This window comes from Lathamus discolor, chromosome 4 (genome assembly GCF_037157495.1).
Source record: "Lathamus discolor isolate bLatDis1 chromosome 4, bLatDis1.hap1, whole genome shotgun sequence".
Classification (NCBI taxonomy): Eukaryota; Metazoa; Chordata; class Aves; order Psittaciformes; family Psittacidae; genus Lathamus; species Lathamus discolor.
In genome coordinates this window covers 37,524,208-37,543,655 of record NC_088887.1, presented here as the reverse complement: position 1 = coordinate 37,543,655, position 19,448 = coordinate 37,524,208, and the positions used below count along the sequence as shown (strand labels likewise).

The following is a 19,448-nucleotide window of genomic DNA, read 5'->3' as shown; positions in this document are numbered from 1 at the left end:
GTGTGAATGTAAATTTATGTGAATCAAACTTCGCAAAAGGCTCTGATATTCTCTGGAAAGCTCATCTTTGTGCCTGAACAGTGGAGTGCTAATCAACACAGATGATGAGTTAATGGCAGAGATTTCAGCTGGTGGTACCACTTAAGAATGCACATAATCTAGGATATTTCAGATAAGCTCTGTTGATATCCTTAAAATACAAGAATTATGTGACTTTAGAGGTTGCTAAGTGGTTATAATTATGGCCTTAATAATGAAAATTAGTCTGCTAGTGATAATGTATTCTTGCTTTACAACACTTAGGTTCTAGTTATTTGTCAAAATGCATTCATTAGAAAAAAAAAAAACCAAACTAAAAAATTATACTCTATACACAAATGTGCAAGAGGTATTTTTTTTTATTTTAATGAAAACTTTTTATTTTAATGTCAGAGATTTTCCATATGTTTGTATTCCAATTTTTAGGTGCATTGGGAAAACAGTGAAATCAGGACAAGGTGGAAAACATATGTGTCTTCCACCATGATTATGACCAATTTCACTCAGCATCTGGGATACTGAGCAGACATAAAATAACATGTAGCTGTGACTACTGATGAGATGACCCGTGAAGTTTGACTTCTTCACATCAGCAGTTGGTGAAACTGAAAGCAAACCACTTGCAATACAATGAAGAACTCGGTGATGACATCTTTGGATATTATTCTTCATGTTCTATGATCAAGAAATTGATGGGGTTTTTTGCACATTCTTGGAAAAATTTCATTGTTGCTGATATAGCTGTGATCTCAAGTGAAAGATTTGCTTGGAGTGTTCAACTGCATTTCTCAGTAATTTTCATGTTTTTTTTTTTTCCTGATAAACGCAAAAGTCCATGTCAGTCCTGTGACTTTCTATACCTTCACATTAATAACCTTACACATTTTGCAAGCTCAGCAAATTATTACTACAATGCATTCACTGAAGCAGACATAAATCAGCTAGGCAGGCTGCTGGGAAATGGTTTCAGCAACAGTAGCTTCTGATGTTCACCCTTCAGTGTTGCCCCTGGGTTTTTTATGGTGCATAAAGATAAGGACACATTGGTGAGCATTTCTTACTCAACCCTCTGTTCTGAGCAACAATTTCTTTTTGAATAAAATGTATCTATTTGGAATAAAGTTTCATTTACTGTAAAGATTGACACCCCTTTATCTTCTGTTGATTTCTGAACATGATTCAAATTTCTCTTTTAAAATGCAGTCATAATGTTTAGAAAAGGAGGATCACTGTCAATATGACACATCACTTTCTTCCTCCCTCCCCTTCTTCTTGCATCTTCCTTCCCTTCTTCTTGCACTTTCAGCAAGTCCTTAGCAAAAACTCTGATAGACCCAGCTGAGATGCTGACAAAATCTCCATGATCATCTCCCATTGTTCTCAACCCATTCAACCCATTGTTCTCAAGTGAGGCTTCAGCATCTGCTTGGTTGTGGTGTTTGTTTTTTTCCCAAATTCTGCGTGTCTGCAGATCTGTGTGAGCTAAGGTAGAATTATTCTGAGGTCTCTTATTTGTACATACAGCTGCTAAAGGCTTAGCAGTTATGCAGTTCTGACAGGCATTGCTATCCTGGAGGATGCTAATGCCCAAGATAATCCTTGGTAACCCCTTAGGCATTTTTTTGGTCTTTACTCCAAGTTTTGAGGCAACCACAATGTGTACAATTCATCTTTTGATGTCATCTTTCATTGTTAGAGCTGCTTTAGGCAAAATTACTTCAATCTCCATTGCTTTTTATTAAGCCTGTGGCAGCTCCTTTTAGCAGTAGAGATTTTTTTGCAAGTTTATCTATCAGCAAGTTATCTACACACACACAAGTTTCCTGTTGCTATCACAGAGGATGTTTTTGCCATTTTCCTCTGAACTTGGCATCTGGATCATGAGGGAGTGTCATGGTATAAGCATTGTTCTCAGACTAAAGGCAAAAACACAGCACTGCACCAGCTGCTAAGGAGAAAAATAACAACTTTATTTTGTAACATTTACATTGTAACATTTTTGTAACATTTGTAACATTTATTGTATCATTTGTAACATTCATTGTAACATTATATTGTTACATATAACGTAACATTTATATTGTAACCTTTAAATGTTACAGCTGAACCCAGGACAGAGAGGTGCCCCTTGGTGAAGCTTTTTATTCATCAGATTCCCTGTGACCTGCTCACTGGGGCCAGCCGAGCTGTGGGAGCAGGTATCCTTACCAGCTTCCAGAAGCAAAGACTTTTTTTATGCCAAATAAGCACAAACAGCAGTTGGTACATTACATTTTCTGCTTCAGAATACATATCCCTCTCACAGTCTTGGAGTGGCCCCTTTTTGCTCACTTTAGCGTGCAAACAGCAGCAGTCTCAGTGATAATGAGCCTCTGTGTCAGCAGACAATCTCTCAGAGCAGTAAGGACCTTGTTCTTTTTATTTGCTATAGCACCTGGCACTTGTGTGTCTGCGCTAGCACAACACACTTAATTAGCACTGCACACGTACCTTACTTCATAAAGTACCTGCTTGTTTTTGGAGGAAGATTGATTATTCTGGCTCTCATACTGTTGCTTAGTGATTTCATAGATGTTTCTACATTCAGTCGCTGCTGTCCTAGATTGATAGAATGGGTTGGGTTGGAAGGGACCTTTAAAGGTCATCTAGCTCAACTTCCCTGCAGTGAGCAGGGACACCTTCCACTAGATCAGGATGACCAAAGCCCCATCCAACCCGACCCTGAACACTTCCAAGGATGGGAAATCTACCACCTGTCTGGTCAATCTGTTCCAGTATTTCACCACCTCATCCAAAAGAAAAAAATAATCTTCCTTACATGTAGTCTGAACATGCCCTCTTTTAGTTTAAAAACATTAATCCTTGTCCTGTCACTACTGACCCTATTAAAAAGTCTCTCCTCATCTTTCTTATAAGCCCCCTTTAAGTACTGGAACACTGCAATAAGGTCTCCTTGGAGCATTCTATTTTCCAGGCTGAACAACCCCAGCTCTCAGCCTGTCCTCATAGGGGAGGTGCTCCATCCTTCTGATAGTATCTGTGGCCTTCCTCTGGACCCACTCCAGTGACCCTTGCTCATTTGTCACAATTATCATACACCAGAAGCCCTAATTTTTCCCACTGTAAGAAAGCCAAGGCATTTCTGAAGCCCCTGCCTGTGAAGTATTGTGCTCATTCTCTCCTTTGGTCACAGCCAGGTATGGAATATGATTGCAGAATTGGGCAACTCTCAGAACTTGTATCAATATTTAACATGAAGTGGCATTAGGATTTTCTGCAACTGTGTAAATTGTAAAGGTCTTCTGTGCTTACTTGGAAGGGGATGGACAGGCTCTCTATTTTTTCTGCTTAGCTTCACAGAGATGACATTTACACTTTGGCAATAAAAACTGTATGAGCTGTAAAATGCATGAAAAAGGAAGAAAAGTCAGAACCACCATATACACCATGTATTGAACAACATGGTCTAGTGGAAGGTGTCCCCTGTTCATGGCAGGACATTGGAACCAGGTGATCTTAAATGTTCCTTCGAACCCAAATCATTTTATGATTCTATCAAGGCCTTAGATCTTCAAACCTGGAGTGTAGCTTTATATATTTCATGTATTTCACAGCAGTAATAGTAGTAAGTGCAAATAAAATTGGTGTTTGACAACCAGTTATTATTTCAGGCATCATCTTTGGGAAGATACTGTCATGCAAATGTTAACCCTTCATTCCCCAGGTCATGGACAGAATGAAACTTGATTCTAGTGCAAGGTGGAGCTTGTATATAGCTGTAGCCATTGACACACTAGCTCCATGGTTCTGCTCCTCTCGCGCACTCACTGCTAGCATGTTTTATAAATCTCAGTAAATAAACAAGGGTTCGTGAGTGCAGGCTGCTACGTCTGCCGCATCCCGCAACAGGCATCTTTTGTCACCCATCTACATCCTGTCACCTTCTCGTGGACCCATGGCAGACCGGTACCGAGCAGGGCCCACACACAACATGCACTCGGACGCAGCGTCCAGCTGCCCTCCGCCTCCGCAGGGGTCTCACACCGCCCCGTCAGGCTGGGCTGTGCCGGGCGAGTCGGGAGCACCGGAGAGGCGTGGCTAAGGGTTACTCCCCCACCCCGACCCCCCTCCACCCTCCGACCCGACCAGATCCCATTGGTGGAGGTGCCTCTGGTTACCGCCCAGGGGCGGGGCCGGGGCGGGCGGGACGGCGCGGTGCCGTCCACCCGCTACAGGCGGGTCGGAGCTTTTGCTGCCGCCGCGGAAGGGCAGCATGGAGACCGGGGCGAGGACTGTGCGCAGCGACATGGCCGGGAGATACGACGTGGTCGTGGTCGGGGGCGGCATCTCAGGTAGGTTCGGGGGGCGGCGCCGTCCCCGGGCATCCTCCGGCCTTCCTCGGGGCATCACTCCAGCGCTCGGGGTCGGGCCGATCTCGGCTGGACGGCGCGGGGCCGGGGAGCGGTGGGGCAGGGGGTGGCTCATTCCCACGGCTGGCTTTAAGGCTCAGGCGATGATTACAGAGGGTGTCAGGTCCCCAGGGGCGTCAGCTGCACTTGGGGAAATAAAAACATTAAACAAAGGGAAAAAAATATCCCGGTTGTTGTTTTATCAAGTGTTTACTGCTGCCTGCGCTGGTTTGTACTTCGCGCTCGCCAGAAGAGAGTCTGTAGGAAAACTGACTTTATAATGTCAGGAGAACGCAAGGATACAGGCTGGGACTTCTGCATCCCGAGGAAGATGGTGTTTTGAAATTGTGGGGTTTTAGGTTGCTCTTGCAGCACTGGCAGCTGTATTGCTTTGATAAATGCTGCCGAAGGACATCTGGAATAGCTGTAAAAGCACTTTAGGGTTTGTTACTGTGACGAGAGCTGGACTACAGCCAGCTAAATTCTCCCAGTGCAATGGACTCTTCACACTTTGCTAGGAAATACTTCTCCAAACACTCTTCAGATCTACTTTAACCCTGGCAAGGTACATTGTGACTGCTGATTCTCATGCTTAACACCCCCTCAAGCCCCCCTCCCCCAGAAATAATTATTCTTATGGCACTTAACTGCGCCTAGAATGAGAATGGTGCTATGACGGAGAAAATCTGTTTCATTTGTCAGTTGCATAAATACTGTGTTAACAGCTTTGACCAGGATTCAGTTTTCAGGGAGTCTTTACTTCACTAATGATAACAGTGAGTTATGTCACTTCAGTGATACTACAACCATTACAGCTATAGGTAAAATGAGCTTTTATTAGAATTGAGGAGGAGTTGGTGGATTTCCTTTCTTTAATCTACAGTGAATTAATGCATAAACCAGCAAACAGTTTACTTAATTACATTATATAATTTGCTAAAATGATATTAATTATTTTTTGTGTCAATGTAGTTATTTAAAAATCTGTAGAAAGAAAGAGCTTGGACATAGTTTTGCTTGCATTTTTTCTTTTATCAAATGCCTGGGTATTTTTCTGCTATCATGAGTCATTGGGTCTTCATGCTTAAGGTTCACGTAACAGACAGAGTATCCTTAGGAAATTATAGAATAGAATAGTTAGGGTTGGAAAGGACCTCAAGATCATCTAGTTCCAGCCCCCATGCCACAGGCAGGGACACCTCACATTAAACCATCCCACCCAAGGCTTCACCCAACCTGGCCTTGAACACTGCCAGGGATGGAGCACTCACAACCTCCCTGGGCAACCCATTCCAGCGCCTCACCACCCTAACAGGAAAGAATTTCCTCCTTATATCCAATCTAAACTTCCCCTGTTTAAGTTTTAACCCGTTACCCCTTGTCCTGTCACTACAGTCCCTGACGAAGAGTCCCTCCGCAGCATCCCTATAGGCCCTGTACTATGACCTATCACCCTGTACTATGTGCAGCTGGTGGTGGTTTGAACTTAATGTGGTTTTTAGGGTTCTGAAAAGCTCTTTTTCTCTTGCTTCCCCAGCTTTCAAACTGTAGCAGTGATTTGGAAAACACATCAAGCATTTCTAAGTGGTATCTTGCTTCACTAGTACAAGAATAAGTAAATTTCTTCAGAATAGTTATGCCTTGGACTAAAGCCTGGTGTGGAGTCTGAAATGGAGCCAGCCAGGAAATTCCAAGGCGTTGCAGTCTCTGAAAACTTGTCAGTGGCATTAGGAAGACAAATAAACATGTCATAGCACTCTTGGGGTACAGGAACATTTTTCTTACCAGTGGAAACCCTTATGTCACTCCAGTAGCAGAAAAATTGGTGTTTGCCTATTCTGAATTACAACTGGCATCATTTGAAGAAAACAGTCTTAGAAAAATGGACTATAAATGCCTTATTTCATAATTAATCTATCTTCAATATATAATACCGTTCACAGCTGGGCACTATAATTCCTATCAGCTCCTGGTTTGTTTTGCTTTTTACACAGCTTCTCTGTCCCCACTGTTCCTGTACCAATGCACCTACACCTCAGCTCTGTAAGAGGTTAGACAGCACTGCTTTCTGATCTTAAAAAATGTAATCTGCATCCAGAACTTTGGTGCTGGTGAGATAAAAACCATGCTCCAGTATGGACAGGGCTTCCCCTTAACATGTCTCTGACTCCAGTCTTGACTTGCTGCTGCTTATTTCTCTGAAGATCTATCTGAAGTTGTCTTATCTGCTAAGTTGTCTTATCTTTTCTCCTTCTACTGCATTTTCAATACTCATGACCTGATGTTTGCAAGAAAGGATGGAAAACTTTGGGATGAACTAGTTATTCACTAGAAATAGATGAAATATGCATCGGGTATAAACAAGGTGCTTGTTAATACAGTAAGTGTGAGCTTCCCAGCAGTGAGATTGTTGCTTTAAAAAACAGTTGTACAATACTTGTAAAATAAAGCTCAGATCATGACTGGCAACTCTAGAATTATCTACTCCTCAACGTGAAGCATGCTCTTGAGAGCAAAGTTCTGTACAAACTAACACACTCTTCTCATCTGTGCTCCTCTCCTCTGTATGCACACATCTGTCATTCATAGGGACACAGAATCGAGTCTGCCTGTAGGAAGCTGCACTCTAGGGGTGGAGGAAGCTTCTGCAAAGTGTGTTTCAGAGTGGGGAAGCCCTTGGAAGAAGAGCTCATTTCTGCTTGACCCTACTGCTGATATTTTCCTGCTGTACTCCATGGAATCACGTTCAAACAGCCCACGCTTCATTAGCAAGTGCATTTGGGCCCCTTCAGAGACGGGGCTGCAGAGTTCAATTCCTCTTTTCACATGGGTACACATGCTGAAAATGTGGATCATGGCCAGGAAAGGCCCCAGTCACATGTTTGTATCATTTGTAATGGATAATGTCCCCTGTAATACAGTTAATATTAATTATAATATTTTAAACAGTGGCATATGAAATAAACTGAAGCTTGAATTTTAAGACTTTCCCCATACCCACAGGGAGCTCTTAATTTTATGCCTTGAATATTTCTCCCATTTTCTACCTGTAGGGTTTTCTGCTGAGCTGAAGAGGGTGTTCTGGTTTGGATTGATTTTGACCTTTTGCTTGTACCTGTTGGTTTAGGCTATTAAATTCCCTCATTTGTTAAACACGGCAAGCTGACAGCGCATGGTGTGCCATGGGTGTGTGTCTGCTTAATCAGCAGGATCATAACCCTAACATCCCATCGGAGAATCCTCTGCTGCTTGGGTTAAGTGGCTACACTAATTGAGGACTAGGACATCGTCATCCTCTGTGTTGACTACTGTATGGATGGCTTTCAGAAGTTGTCCCTTTTATGCAGCAGATCACTGCTATACTTCTTCTGACACATTGTCCACACCTCAGCTGTTGCCTGCAACTGAAGCTAAGGCCATGATTACAGGGAGATTTACATTTTGGCTCCATAGCCCTAGGATGCAGTATGCACCAAAGCTCTGAGATATGAAATCAGTTACAAGGCCCAGGACGCTCAGTCACTCCTCAGGGATTGATTGTTAATGACTGGTCAGCGTTAAGTGCTCAGAGAGTTTGACATAAACTTCAGATATTTCAGCTTTTCAGATCTAGGAAGTGGCTGCTGCCTGTATGTGACCTGCAATTCCTTACAACTTTGTAACTGACCCTATTGCAGCATATTTTCACATAGATAACAAAATGTGCTATGATGACTCAAAGGCTATCTCCTTGCCAATTTTTAAGTTGCTGCTAGAACTTCCAAAATAGGAATAAAATAAAGACATGAGTTTTCAAAATCAAAAAATGTTTGTTTCATGAAGGTTTAGAAATAGCCCATTTTGACTGAGATTTTCCAGCAAAAAGGAATCAGCCTGACCCTGAAAATTCTGTCTTAAATAATTCAAAATCTTGCAAAAATAGAGTGTAAGCAAAATATCCTAATTTGTTTCAGTGGAAAGTCTGGGCTATATTTGTGTGCCAGCCTCACCTTACACATGAATTTTGGACACTGGGAGCCACGTTTATCAAAAGAAAGCAAGGGACATTAAGGATGTTTGTCTACATAATGCAAAACAGAGACATATTACAAATGGAGAACAATGTCCAGAAGCAGACAAGCCCAAGAAAACTTACATACAAATACCTCTCGGAAGATATTTCAGCACATCATGTTACAAGCACAAAGCACAAGGGAAACACAGTCATCACTGAAACTTATGCTGAAGATTATAATTCTTTGATATGGACAGTTCTCATTTCCACATAAAACCACATTTGCTCTTGGTTAGAAGCAAGGAGATCTCACGGCTCAACAAAACAATGCTTAGATTCGCCAGCCACATGCAGGAAACAGCACTGTTTTCTGTTGCACTTAAGGAGTCCAAAGGCCACAAACTGTAGGAGAAGCTGGGATGTAAAAATAGTAGCAATTAGTCTTTATGCTGAAATAAACAGTATGACACCCTATTAAGGCTTTTTTTTTTTTTTCTCTCTCCAAGGAAGGGCACTATGTGTTGCATGATGTGAGATTGATGGGATGTGAGATGATTGAGAACCTTACCACTTGAGCTACCCACACATTGGCTGAGGTCTCTGAGTGAAAGAGCGAATAATGAGGAAATGCAGATTTTCCTTGCTTGCTATAATGGCTGCTCTAATGGCAGCACACCTTATGTTGTATACCACTTTGTTTGTTTTGACAGCATGCTGTGCTGCTAGTGGGTGGTGGTGTCAGATAAACTGTCAAATACACAGTTATTGGTAGAAGACAAAATCAGTCTCACCTGTTCAAATCTGGACTAGATTTCAGTAGATTTTTCTTGTGGTTTGTTGGTTGTTGGTTTTTTTTTTCTTTTTTTTTTATAATTTTTTTCTTTTTTTTTTTTCATTGTTACTTCTAAATTTACCCAGAATTTGACCTGTAGAAATGCAATAGCTTGTTCCTAAAATCTATCCTGTGTTTGTCTCTTTACATCTGCCCTGTCTTGGACTCTGGCTGCCTGATTCCTTACTGTTTTCTTTCTGGATCTAACAGGAAAGCTGGTAATCAGTGGTATTGTTGTCACTGAGTACCAGAAATTCCTACATTTTTGGGGATGCAGAAATAAATAGAAATGTTTCACAGAGCTCTTGGTTCCCCATGAACTGCTAGGAAGCTGACTGTCATTATGAGAAAAGTTTACAGCAGGGACAAAACTAACAGGGCCCTGTATAAAGTGTCACAGATAATCTATACAATAGTTGCAAATAAGCAGAAATATCAGTTTCCATTTGCCTCCTTGAAAATGTGTTCTAAAGTTTTGCTACTAGAGACAAAAAATCCTATGATGTAGAGCATGGGTTTTGGTTAAGACGCCCCTTCCTTTGTGTTATGCTTAGTACCAGATACATAGTTTTGGTCAAAATATGGTTGTGATGTGCTCATTATATAACCAGATGTAAAAATATTATTATTTTCTTAATCTTTCATAATATTTGTCATGTTGTTTTCTATGGTAAATGCATCATTTCTAAACATTGTCTAACCCAGGAGGTAACTTGAGTAGCCACAGCAGGTTCTGCCCCTGGATGAAGAATGTGTTAGGTTTCTTTCTGGCAAGACCAAAATGTACACCAGCATGATTCATGGGTTAGCAAATTTAGAGCTCTTGAGAGAGCACTGGAAACGTATGGCTTGTCCTTGAGGAGCAGATTTTGCATTATGTCTCAAGCTTAGGTGAAAGGTATTGAAAGGTCAGAAAGAGTGTTTCTGTTAGCTAGGTAGGTCTGAAGTCTTAAGAGTGTTATTTACTCCACTAAGCAAAATAAATATCCAATTAGAACAGGTCTCTCAATATCCTAGCATAGCAAGAACAGGATGCAACAGGCATTATGTCTTTTCTGGGAATACTTATGTTCTTGATGTTTCTGTCAATGACACTGGCCGCAGTTTAGCAGCAACATTTTTTCGCATACCTATCTAGCCGAAGATTACCATTTAGCCATTAGGAATTTATTCTGCCTACTGAGCAAAACAATTAGCAGTAGTTAGAAAATATGTGTAGTTACATTAGATGTTTCCATTAACTAGATAGTATTAAACCATCTTCGTCTTACCTGGTGGTGTTCATTTTAAGGGGAAGGAGGATGTTGCATTTCTAACTGCATGCTTTTATTAGTTAAGTTTCTTCTGTCTTTAGGGGGAGTGCATTATTCTGGCGAAGAGACGTTTACTGCAATGGGCTTTGGACTTGAAAATCCCAGTGGGTGTGTATGGAGGAGTGGATTCATCCTCAGGACATAATTCCCTGTCCCTGCTTATTGTGTTTCTGTTAACACTTGCCATGAGAAACTGCCTTTGTACTGTTCAGAACATGGCTTGCATCCGATGAAAGCATTTAGACAGTAGTGCCATTTAAACCAGTCAGAGTGGCTGATCTCAGTTGAACAATGTACTCTGTAACAGAAAATATTTGTTCTCTTCTGGTTGAAATCTTTGCTGAATCAACTGGATTATTTTTGCTTGAGGGGAAGGAAAGAATTGATGAAAAATAAGTGAAAAACATTTACCTGAAAATGACAAAATAAATGAATACAACCTTAGCCCCAGAATCAAGTATTCTACATCAAGGATTGTGAAATAACATGTGGAAAGACAAAATACAACTTGTGACAAACAGAGAGTTAGTAATGTTATGGATTTAGGCAACATAGAAGAAGAAATTGTGGATCATAAGTCTACCTTAATGTGTATTCCTACTGGTTTGTGCAAATTTAAGGGGCTGTAATTTAATATCTTTTTGTTGTTGTTGTTCATTTTCAATGGCAATTTTAAATCTTCAAATCCTTAGTATGTGAAAGAAAACAGTTCTTTCATTCTCAGCCTTCTGCATGTCGCTGCCCATATGTGATTTCTCTGGTCAGCCTGATATAAATGAGTACATTTTAATTATATCGTAAAACTTATTTGCATAAAATGGTGCGCACAACAAAACAAATAAACAAACAAAACCTGAACAAAACAGAAGAAAAACCACAAGCAAGGTAAAAAAAGAGGTGAGGAAGCGAGATATTACCCTGGGGTCATGGCAGAAAGGTTTTCGTCTCTTATTGACAGGTTTATGTTTACTTGGCAAAGAAACTTCAAGCTGAATAACGAGACCTTATTCTAAGGTGGGCACTGGCAGATATAATTACCCATTTGCATCTGGAAAAAGTTAAGTTTTTCACCAGTGAAATGATAAAAATAATCCCAACATTAACATGCTGTTACAGTGGAACTTTCACAGGGATATACTGTCAATTGTCTTACTTTACTGATGTGTATTAGCATAATATGTGAACAAGTTTAAAAATTATTCCCCTGCTTAAGATCAGAAAAACACAGAGATTTTCTAGAAAGCTTTTTTCTGTACAGTACTCAATTAAAGCCTGCTAGGTTAGAACACTACAGTAATGGCTTAGTAGTCTTTCACACAACGTAATTATCCCACTCCTGTGTAGCAGGGTGATTTAACAAGGATATTATGAAGGAATGTTGTATTAGGTTGGGTTTTTTTAAACTTTTAACCCAATGGAGGATCCAGAAAAGCAAACACACTTTTTCAGAGCAGCTAGCAAGCAGGCAAACAGTGTGCCCAGAAAACCAGCAGAAATTTACCTTTCCAGTATTAACAGCTAACTTCTGCCTTTGTTTTGGTGTGCTCAATACAGCGCATACATAGTGGCCTCAGTCTGAAAGGTTAAAAGGTCGGTGCCCCTCCACTGCCCTTCTGTGGCTTGGAAATGTTCAGCATGCATTACATAAGAAGTATGCTGTCTCTGGAAAAGGTGCTGGTGGTTTTTGCTTCTCATCATGGGGTATCAGTAAATCATTTTGATGCTGAGAGTTACAGAGCCTAGATTTTGAAAAGTAGAATTACTCTGCTATCACTGTAGAATTACTATCACATTTCCAACAAAGTAATTTTTAAAAACTCCCACTCTTCGTGCTACAGAACCTCTATCTGTTCATATGCTCTGTATCAACTCCAGTGTTGAGGCAACTTGGAACTGTTCTCAGAAATGCTACCCTTATAACCATTTCCATACAAAATAGGCAAATATTTCCTACATTATGGGGCTCGGTTGGGTATCAAACTCAGGTCTCTTAAGCCCCAGTCTTGTGCACTACATGTAGAGTTGAACCTTTCTTTCCTATGGGGTAGAGGCATGCTTCGTTGTATTTTCCATGAGGCTACATGCAAAATCCAGTTTTGTTCAGCACCTCTGTGTTTCAGCCATGGCATATGTCTTGTAGTCTGCAGATTGGTTTGAATTCATCTTACTTGCTTTTACTTATATATTTTTTAACTGTATATCTGGTGTTCTGATGCACTTGAAACTGCTTTGCTTGACAGGATTATGACAATTTTCTGAAAGGAAAATAGCAGCAGTATGATCTCTGGTGACAGCAGCAATTCAGAGTCCTTAATAGTGCTGCAGAATCAATAGAAACGGGGCTTTACCACATGGCGTCTTCAGATGGGGGGGAGCTTGTTGTGAGATTGCCATAGAAACCCTTGTGGAGGATGTATAAGTCATCTCTCCTTGTTTATTCTCATCTAATAACAAGTGACTTTCTACAGCCAGATACTTCAAATGAGGCATGGTTTTGGCAGGTTTTTTTCACCTTTCTGGGGCAAGTAGTTTCTTTCTAATTCATAGGGTGATATCTGGAAGGAGTGCAGCCAGTGATTTGGTGTGGTTTGCTTGGAGGAGGTAGAGGTGGCAATGGGGCACAGCAGTGGCCTTGGTTGTGACAGGCATGTCCATACTGCAGTCATACAGGCATACTCCGGTGATTTTTAAAATACCTCACCTGAGCCCTGGCTGCAGCCTGAGTGGTCACAACCCAGTGCGTGGCTTTGCCCAGGGCACTGTGGACATTCGTAATATCCCAGGACATTGTGGTGTCAGAGCCCATGTGTGATGGAGGGCCATGGCTCTAGGGGAATGCTCAAGTTGCAGGAGGCTCTTGTGGTGTGAAGGTCCTGCCCTCCCCCTTGTCAGCTCCTTCAAGGCATGCAATGTCCTCTGGGGAAGTAATGGAGATGTTGGAGAGGAGGTGAAGACTACATCTGTGTGGCCCAAGGGAAGCTGAGCAGGCAGAGGTGGGGCAAGCATCTGGAAAAGAGAAGGTCTTATTTCTTCCTCTCTCTCATTCTCTCCCGATCAATCAAACAGAAATAAATGGTCACTCTCTGGCATCCAGTCCTGCAGAAGATACTGGAATAGCAACAAAAGTCTTGAAAATTCAAGTTATTCAGAAGATAAAGGGAAAATATGCAATCTATTCAGAGGCTAATTGTGTGTCAAAAGCATGTAGGCTTCATGATTGTTGTGATGCTGTATCTGGTGCCCTTCGGCCAAACCACAATGAAGCTAAAGAGTTGGATTCCGTAGGCAGCTACATAGTAATACCCCATGTGTGGGTGTTGATTCTAGTCTTCCATTTTCAAAGAAAATTGTTTCCATGGTTTAAAGAAATAAATACATAGTAACACTCTTTAATCAACATACTTTGCACTGTTTTGATTTGTGATTTGGGCCCTCTGGCAGTTGCCAGTAAGCCATTGCTGTCCCAGCGTATCTCTTGCCCATTCCCACTCTGTGTATCTCTCAAGACTTTTTTTTCTTCTGATCAGCGTCTAAGGTGACACTTGGTAAACAATAATGAAACAAAAAACCTGTAAGGTGGGAGTGCAAGAATTACGGTTTAACAAGCAAACAGGTTAGAGAACCTTGGTCTTACTGCCACATGTCCTTCATCCTTCAACAGTCCTTCTTTATTTGGACATATCATCTAATTAAGCTAGAAACCAGTAGCAAACTTAGCTTCCAACCCAGTCCAGTGCAACCACTATTCTTCCTACACAGCTATGGCATGAATATAGCTGTCATATACAGCATGGAATGATGGTCTTAGGCACTAAGTATTTGCATACAACAGTTGTGGGGCTTTTTTTCATACCTAGGCCAGATTTTTGTTTGCTTCATGCAGGATAGGATAACACATGAATGCACTGTCCATTTTTTCAAGACTTATACATCTATGATAGACTTTCTTACAAAAAAAATATTCATAAGAAAATACTTCAGTTTGTATTCCCAGCATTATAGACTTGTGTCTTCTATGCTTATGCTGAGGAAGAATAGAACACCATCACAAAAGTATCGAAGAATTCAATATAAATAAATAAAAAAGTTAAATGCTCTCTATAGACTTTCATGCAGGAAAAAAATGATCAAATACTGCTGAAATAAATGTGATTAATTTAGAAGATGTTCACTCCACTGAAAAATTTCTTGCATTTTTGAAAATTAGAAAACTAAATAAATAGAAAAATCAAGTATACTTCTGCTGCTGTAGCAATTGAAAGAATGTAGTGCGAGGATGTAAATTTACTTTTAGATGAGAATGGAAATCGTATATATGATTTTTGTCAATGTAAGCCATTTGAACTTCCTCAGTTCTGGTTTCCAGTGAATGGTGTTCCACTTCCTCATTAAAAGATTATGTGCACAGAAGTTTCTGGGGTTTTCTGTATTGTTCTCAGAATAAACAGATACACTTAATGCTACCCAGAACAGTTTCTCTCCTCTGGTCTTTTCAGACATGCATTCTTTGTTGGCTCATGAGCAGTTACTTTTAATCACATTTTGAGGTAGTGTAATAAACATGAATATAATATTATTATTCTTTACTGCGGGCTATCTTCGAAGCTCTGATCAATACGGCTGGCTTTCGTATACTTAAGGGGGGGAAACGACTCCAAAGAAGATATGCCTCAGTGCTAAATTGGCCTGCAGGGCAGCGGGATAATCTGATTTCACAAACTCATAATTGCTTTTTACAATTTCAGCTCACATTTGTCAAAAGCAAAGAGGAATCCTGTCCTCTTGAATTTTCAGTTGTCTGTACTGCCTCCATCACAAAGTCCCATAATTAGATGATTTTTGCTGTGACCATAATTCCTTTTATAAAGTATCTGTGTTTGATTGCCATGGTCAAACTCCATTGCTTAAAATTAATCTTGACAGTGAAGCAGTCTTTCTTCCTGCATGTGAATGAGGACAGTGGATAGCAGTAGAATGGGGAGTTGATGAATGAGAGAAGTTGGAAGCCTACCTTGCTGTAGCATGCCTAGTTAGTGTATTATTATTTCTATCTCTATGGCACTCCAAGCCCCACAAGCAGGTTTCTGCCTTTCTAGGTACTGTGCAAACGAAGAGTAGCATTTTTGTCTCTTAATAACTGAGATTTTACTGGTTTTTAAATGCCAAAATACTAACTGGAAGGAGGAAAACTTCAGTCTGTGAATGCTACTTATGGATATGCTTATAACATGCAACTAAGCAGCAGCCACATGATTTCTGTGTTATGACATGCAAAGTTTCTGACTTCTCTCAGGAATTTTTGAAAACAGTATGGAAATCTCTGACCTTGAAGCTTTGGTTCAGTTTTTGACCCTTGCTTTAAAGCACTTTGTCTTTTTCTGGTAGGTTTATCGGCTGCCAAGTTGCTGTCTGAGTCTGGGGTCAACGTGGTGGTCCTTGAGGCCCGGGATAGAGTTGGAGGAAGGACATTCACTATTAGGGTAAGTGCTTCATGAGATGCTGGACTCTCACTTGTGCTGATCTACTGTGTGGCAAATGTCACTCCTGTCTTCCAGAAGAGCAAGAAGGAGGAACCAGGGAATTACAGGCCAGTCAGCCTGAACTCAGTCCGTGCAAAAGTGATAGAGCAACTAATCCTGGGCACCATTTCCAGGCACATGTAGGACTAGAAAGTCATCAGTCAGCACGAATTCACCAAGAGGAAGTCATGCTTGACCAACCCGACAACCTTCTATCATAAAGCAATTGGCTTTGTAGATGAGGAGAAAACAGTGGGTATCATCTACTAGGACTTCAGTAATTCAACACTGTCTCCTGTAAGATCCTCATAGCAAGCTGATGAAATATGTACTGTTTGAGCAGCCAGTGAGATGACTGAAAACTGGCTGAACAGCCTTTTCCACAGGATGGTGATCTGTGGTACTAAGTCTAGTTGGAGGCCGGTAACTTGTGATGTACCCCAAGGGTCAATACTGGGTCCAGTCCTGTTCAGCATTTTCATTGATGATCTGGATGATGAGGGGACTGTAGCTTCTTTCCGATGAGGAAAGGCTGAGAGAGCAGGGAGATATTCAAAAGCTGTCTGGGTGCAGTCCTGGGCAGCGCGCATTAGGAGATCTTACCAGAACAGGAGGGGCTGGACCAGATGACCTCCTGAGGTCCCTTCTGGCCTCAACCATTCTGTGATTCTGTTGGGTTTGACTTTTGCCAGGGGGAAAAAAGGGAGTATGAGTTCCCAAAGCAGACAAGTGTACCAAATTGCCATCACTTCTGTCAAGTAATAGAGCTGTTTCAAGAGGTTGCACTGCAATACATGCCAGCAGGCTTCTCTTGACAGGAGGTGCTTTAAGACTGGACTGGAAGCAACTCTGAGAGCCATGGAATGGGACTTGGGTACCTAACCAGAAGCATGTAGTACCATTTTAGCTGCCCTAGGATACCTTGCCTGGCATCCAGCTGCAGGTCTTCCATGTGTCATAAGACAAATCTGTTGGCCTTGCTCAGCTTGGGTACCTTGGGCTGTCTAGAATTGTGTTAAACATCCGTATTAAGGTAATTGAATTCCACCCACATAGTCCATACCCTTTGTCCATGGCAGGATCTGCTCTGTATTTAACATTACGGAGGAAAACTATCATCTTGAGACCATGAGTATCAAAGCATTTCTCCTGTCATTCCCATCTCCTTTTGCATACTGTAACAGACATGGTAACTAAGAGTCCTATAAGAAGCAGCCTGAGCAGAGCCAAACATCATTACAGCTCAGGCATACATTTTAACACAGTTAAATTATCTGAAATAACACTCCTGCTTCTAAAAATGGACCACGTTTTAGCTGCCATTAAAAAGAAAATGAGAGAAATAAGGAGCCACCTGTGGCACAGGGTAGTGTAATACAGATATTACTTCTGCTTCCCACCCTGAAAGTGAGGGAAGTTTAAAATATGTCAGATGCCGTTCCTAGGGAACCAGAGATAAACAGTGGTGTTTCAGCAGAAATCATTGTGCATGAAACATGACGCATAAACACCATTCTTCTGTGACACTGAGAATGCCTAGCTTAAAATGCTCACTATAAACAGTGTTAAAAAGAGTTACTATCTTGGAAAATCAGCCTGCTTGTAATAGTATTCGTTCCTGAAACCTTTGGCTTTCTTTCTGCTTCCCAAGTGAGCATAATGCTGGTCTGAGGGATACATGGAGCACCTTTGGTGGCAAGCATTGCTGGGAGCTGCTAGCCAGAGCACACCAGGCTGGAGCCAAGGTGTGCAGTACTGGAAAGAAGATTACTCTCCATGAATACTGCAGTGCAGTGCTCAGCATCCACTGCATTAAGTCTAAGCAGTTATCTACAGAGAAAACAAGTCTTGGTGCTGGAAGTGGTTTCAACAATAAATGGTTCATGATGTTTTGGTTGGATATTTCTTCAGATTCTCATATCTTTTGTGAGACTTAAAAGACAATATTAAAAACTACAGGGGAATTTAAACAGGAGTTAAACCAAATTGCACATATGCGTGTGACAGAGTGAAGACACTGATTTCTGCGTGTCTGTAATTACATATGCATGTAGTTGCAGTGCTAATCAGTATGGAATTATTCTTTCTACTTCTACATTTGTGTTGAGGAGCATTCTGTGCAGCTTCTGATTCCTGGATTCTTTCTTTTAACAGAACAATCAAGTTAATTACGTAGATGTTGGTGGAGCATATGTGGGACCTACCCAAAACCGGATTCTCCGACTGGCAAAAGAGCTGGGTATTGAGACATACAAAGTGAAATTCGATGGCAATATGATCCATTATAAGGGGGCAAGTATTGCATTTTTCATGTTGAGGTACCTAAAGGTACCACTGAGCTTGGGAAATTTCTGACAGTCATTGAGAGTGTTTCATTTACAGCTCAATTTTAGTATCCAATAAGCACCTGTCTGAAGTGTTGTTATTCTATTTTAACTTACTGAGAGTGTGACCAGTGGTTCTTGTTTTCTTTTGTAAAGTGTTCAAAAAAAAGTGGGACTGACAGCAGTTAAAAAATTTGGGATACATTTGGCACCTGATTGTCTTTGAATCATATCGTCTAAACATATCCTCTGAAGAATTTTTTTGTGGAATTTGCATAAAATGTTTATTCTGAAATAAAGGTTAAATTTAAATAAGAAAAAAATTTAAAACTGTTGGATACTATTGAATGATAATACTAGACAACGTTATTATGAGACTAGTATGGGAGTAAGTATAACATTTTTGCCCCACTTATGTAACTAGATTCACGTAAGATGCCTCCCAGACCTGTAGCATGTGATTTGCCTTACTTACAAATGGATGTCTGGAAGCTGGACATAGAATCATAGAATAGTTAGGGCTGGAAAGGACCTTAAGATCATCTAGTTCCAACCCCCTTGCCATGGGCAGGGACACCTCACACTAAACCATGTCACCCAAGGCTTCATCCAACCTGGCCTTGAACACTGCCAGGGATGGAACATTCACAACCTCCTTAGGCAACCCATTCCAATGCCTCAGCACCCTAACAGGAAAGAACTTCTTCCTTATATCCAATCTAAACTTCCCCTGTTTAAGTTTTAACCCATTACCCCTTGACCTGCCACTGCAGTCCCTAATGAAGAGTCCCTCCCCAGCATCCCTATAGGCCCCCTTCAGATACTGGAAGGCTGCTATGAGGTCCCCACGCAGCCTTCTCTTCTCCAGGCTGAACAGCCCCAACTTTCTCAGCCTATCTTCATACGGGAGGTGCTCCAGTCCCCTGATCATCCTTGTGGCCCTCCTCTGGACTTGTTCCAACAGTTCCATGTCCTTTTTATGTTGAGGACACCAGAACTACACACAATGCTTCAAGCG

At 41.2% G+C, this 19,448-nt stretch overlaps 1 protein-coding gene across 1 annotated transcript in view; it reads left to right on the top strand.

Moving 5' to 3' along the window:
- The first annotated feature begins 4,229 nt into the window (after nucleotides 1-4,229).
- Nucleotides 4,230-19,448, top strand: part of LOC136013355 (amine oxidase [flavin-containing] A-like) — a 39,986-nt gene continuing 24,767 nt past the window's right edge. Inside the window, exons 1-3 of the mRNA XM_065677111.1 lie at nucleotides 4,230-4,391; nucleotides 15,973-16,067; nucleotides 18,261-18,398. Coding sequence (XP_065533183.1) covers nucleotides 4,313-4,391; nucleotides 15,973-16,067; nucleotides 18,261-18,398 — 312 coding nt within the window. The 5' untranslated portion in view covers nucleotides 4,230-4,312. The remainder of the gene's footprint in view (nucleotides 4,392-15,972; nucleotides 16,068-18,260; nucleotides 18,399-19,448) is intronic.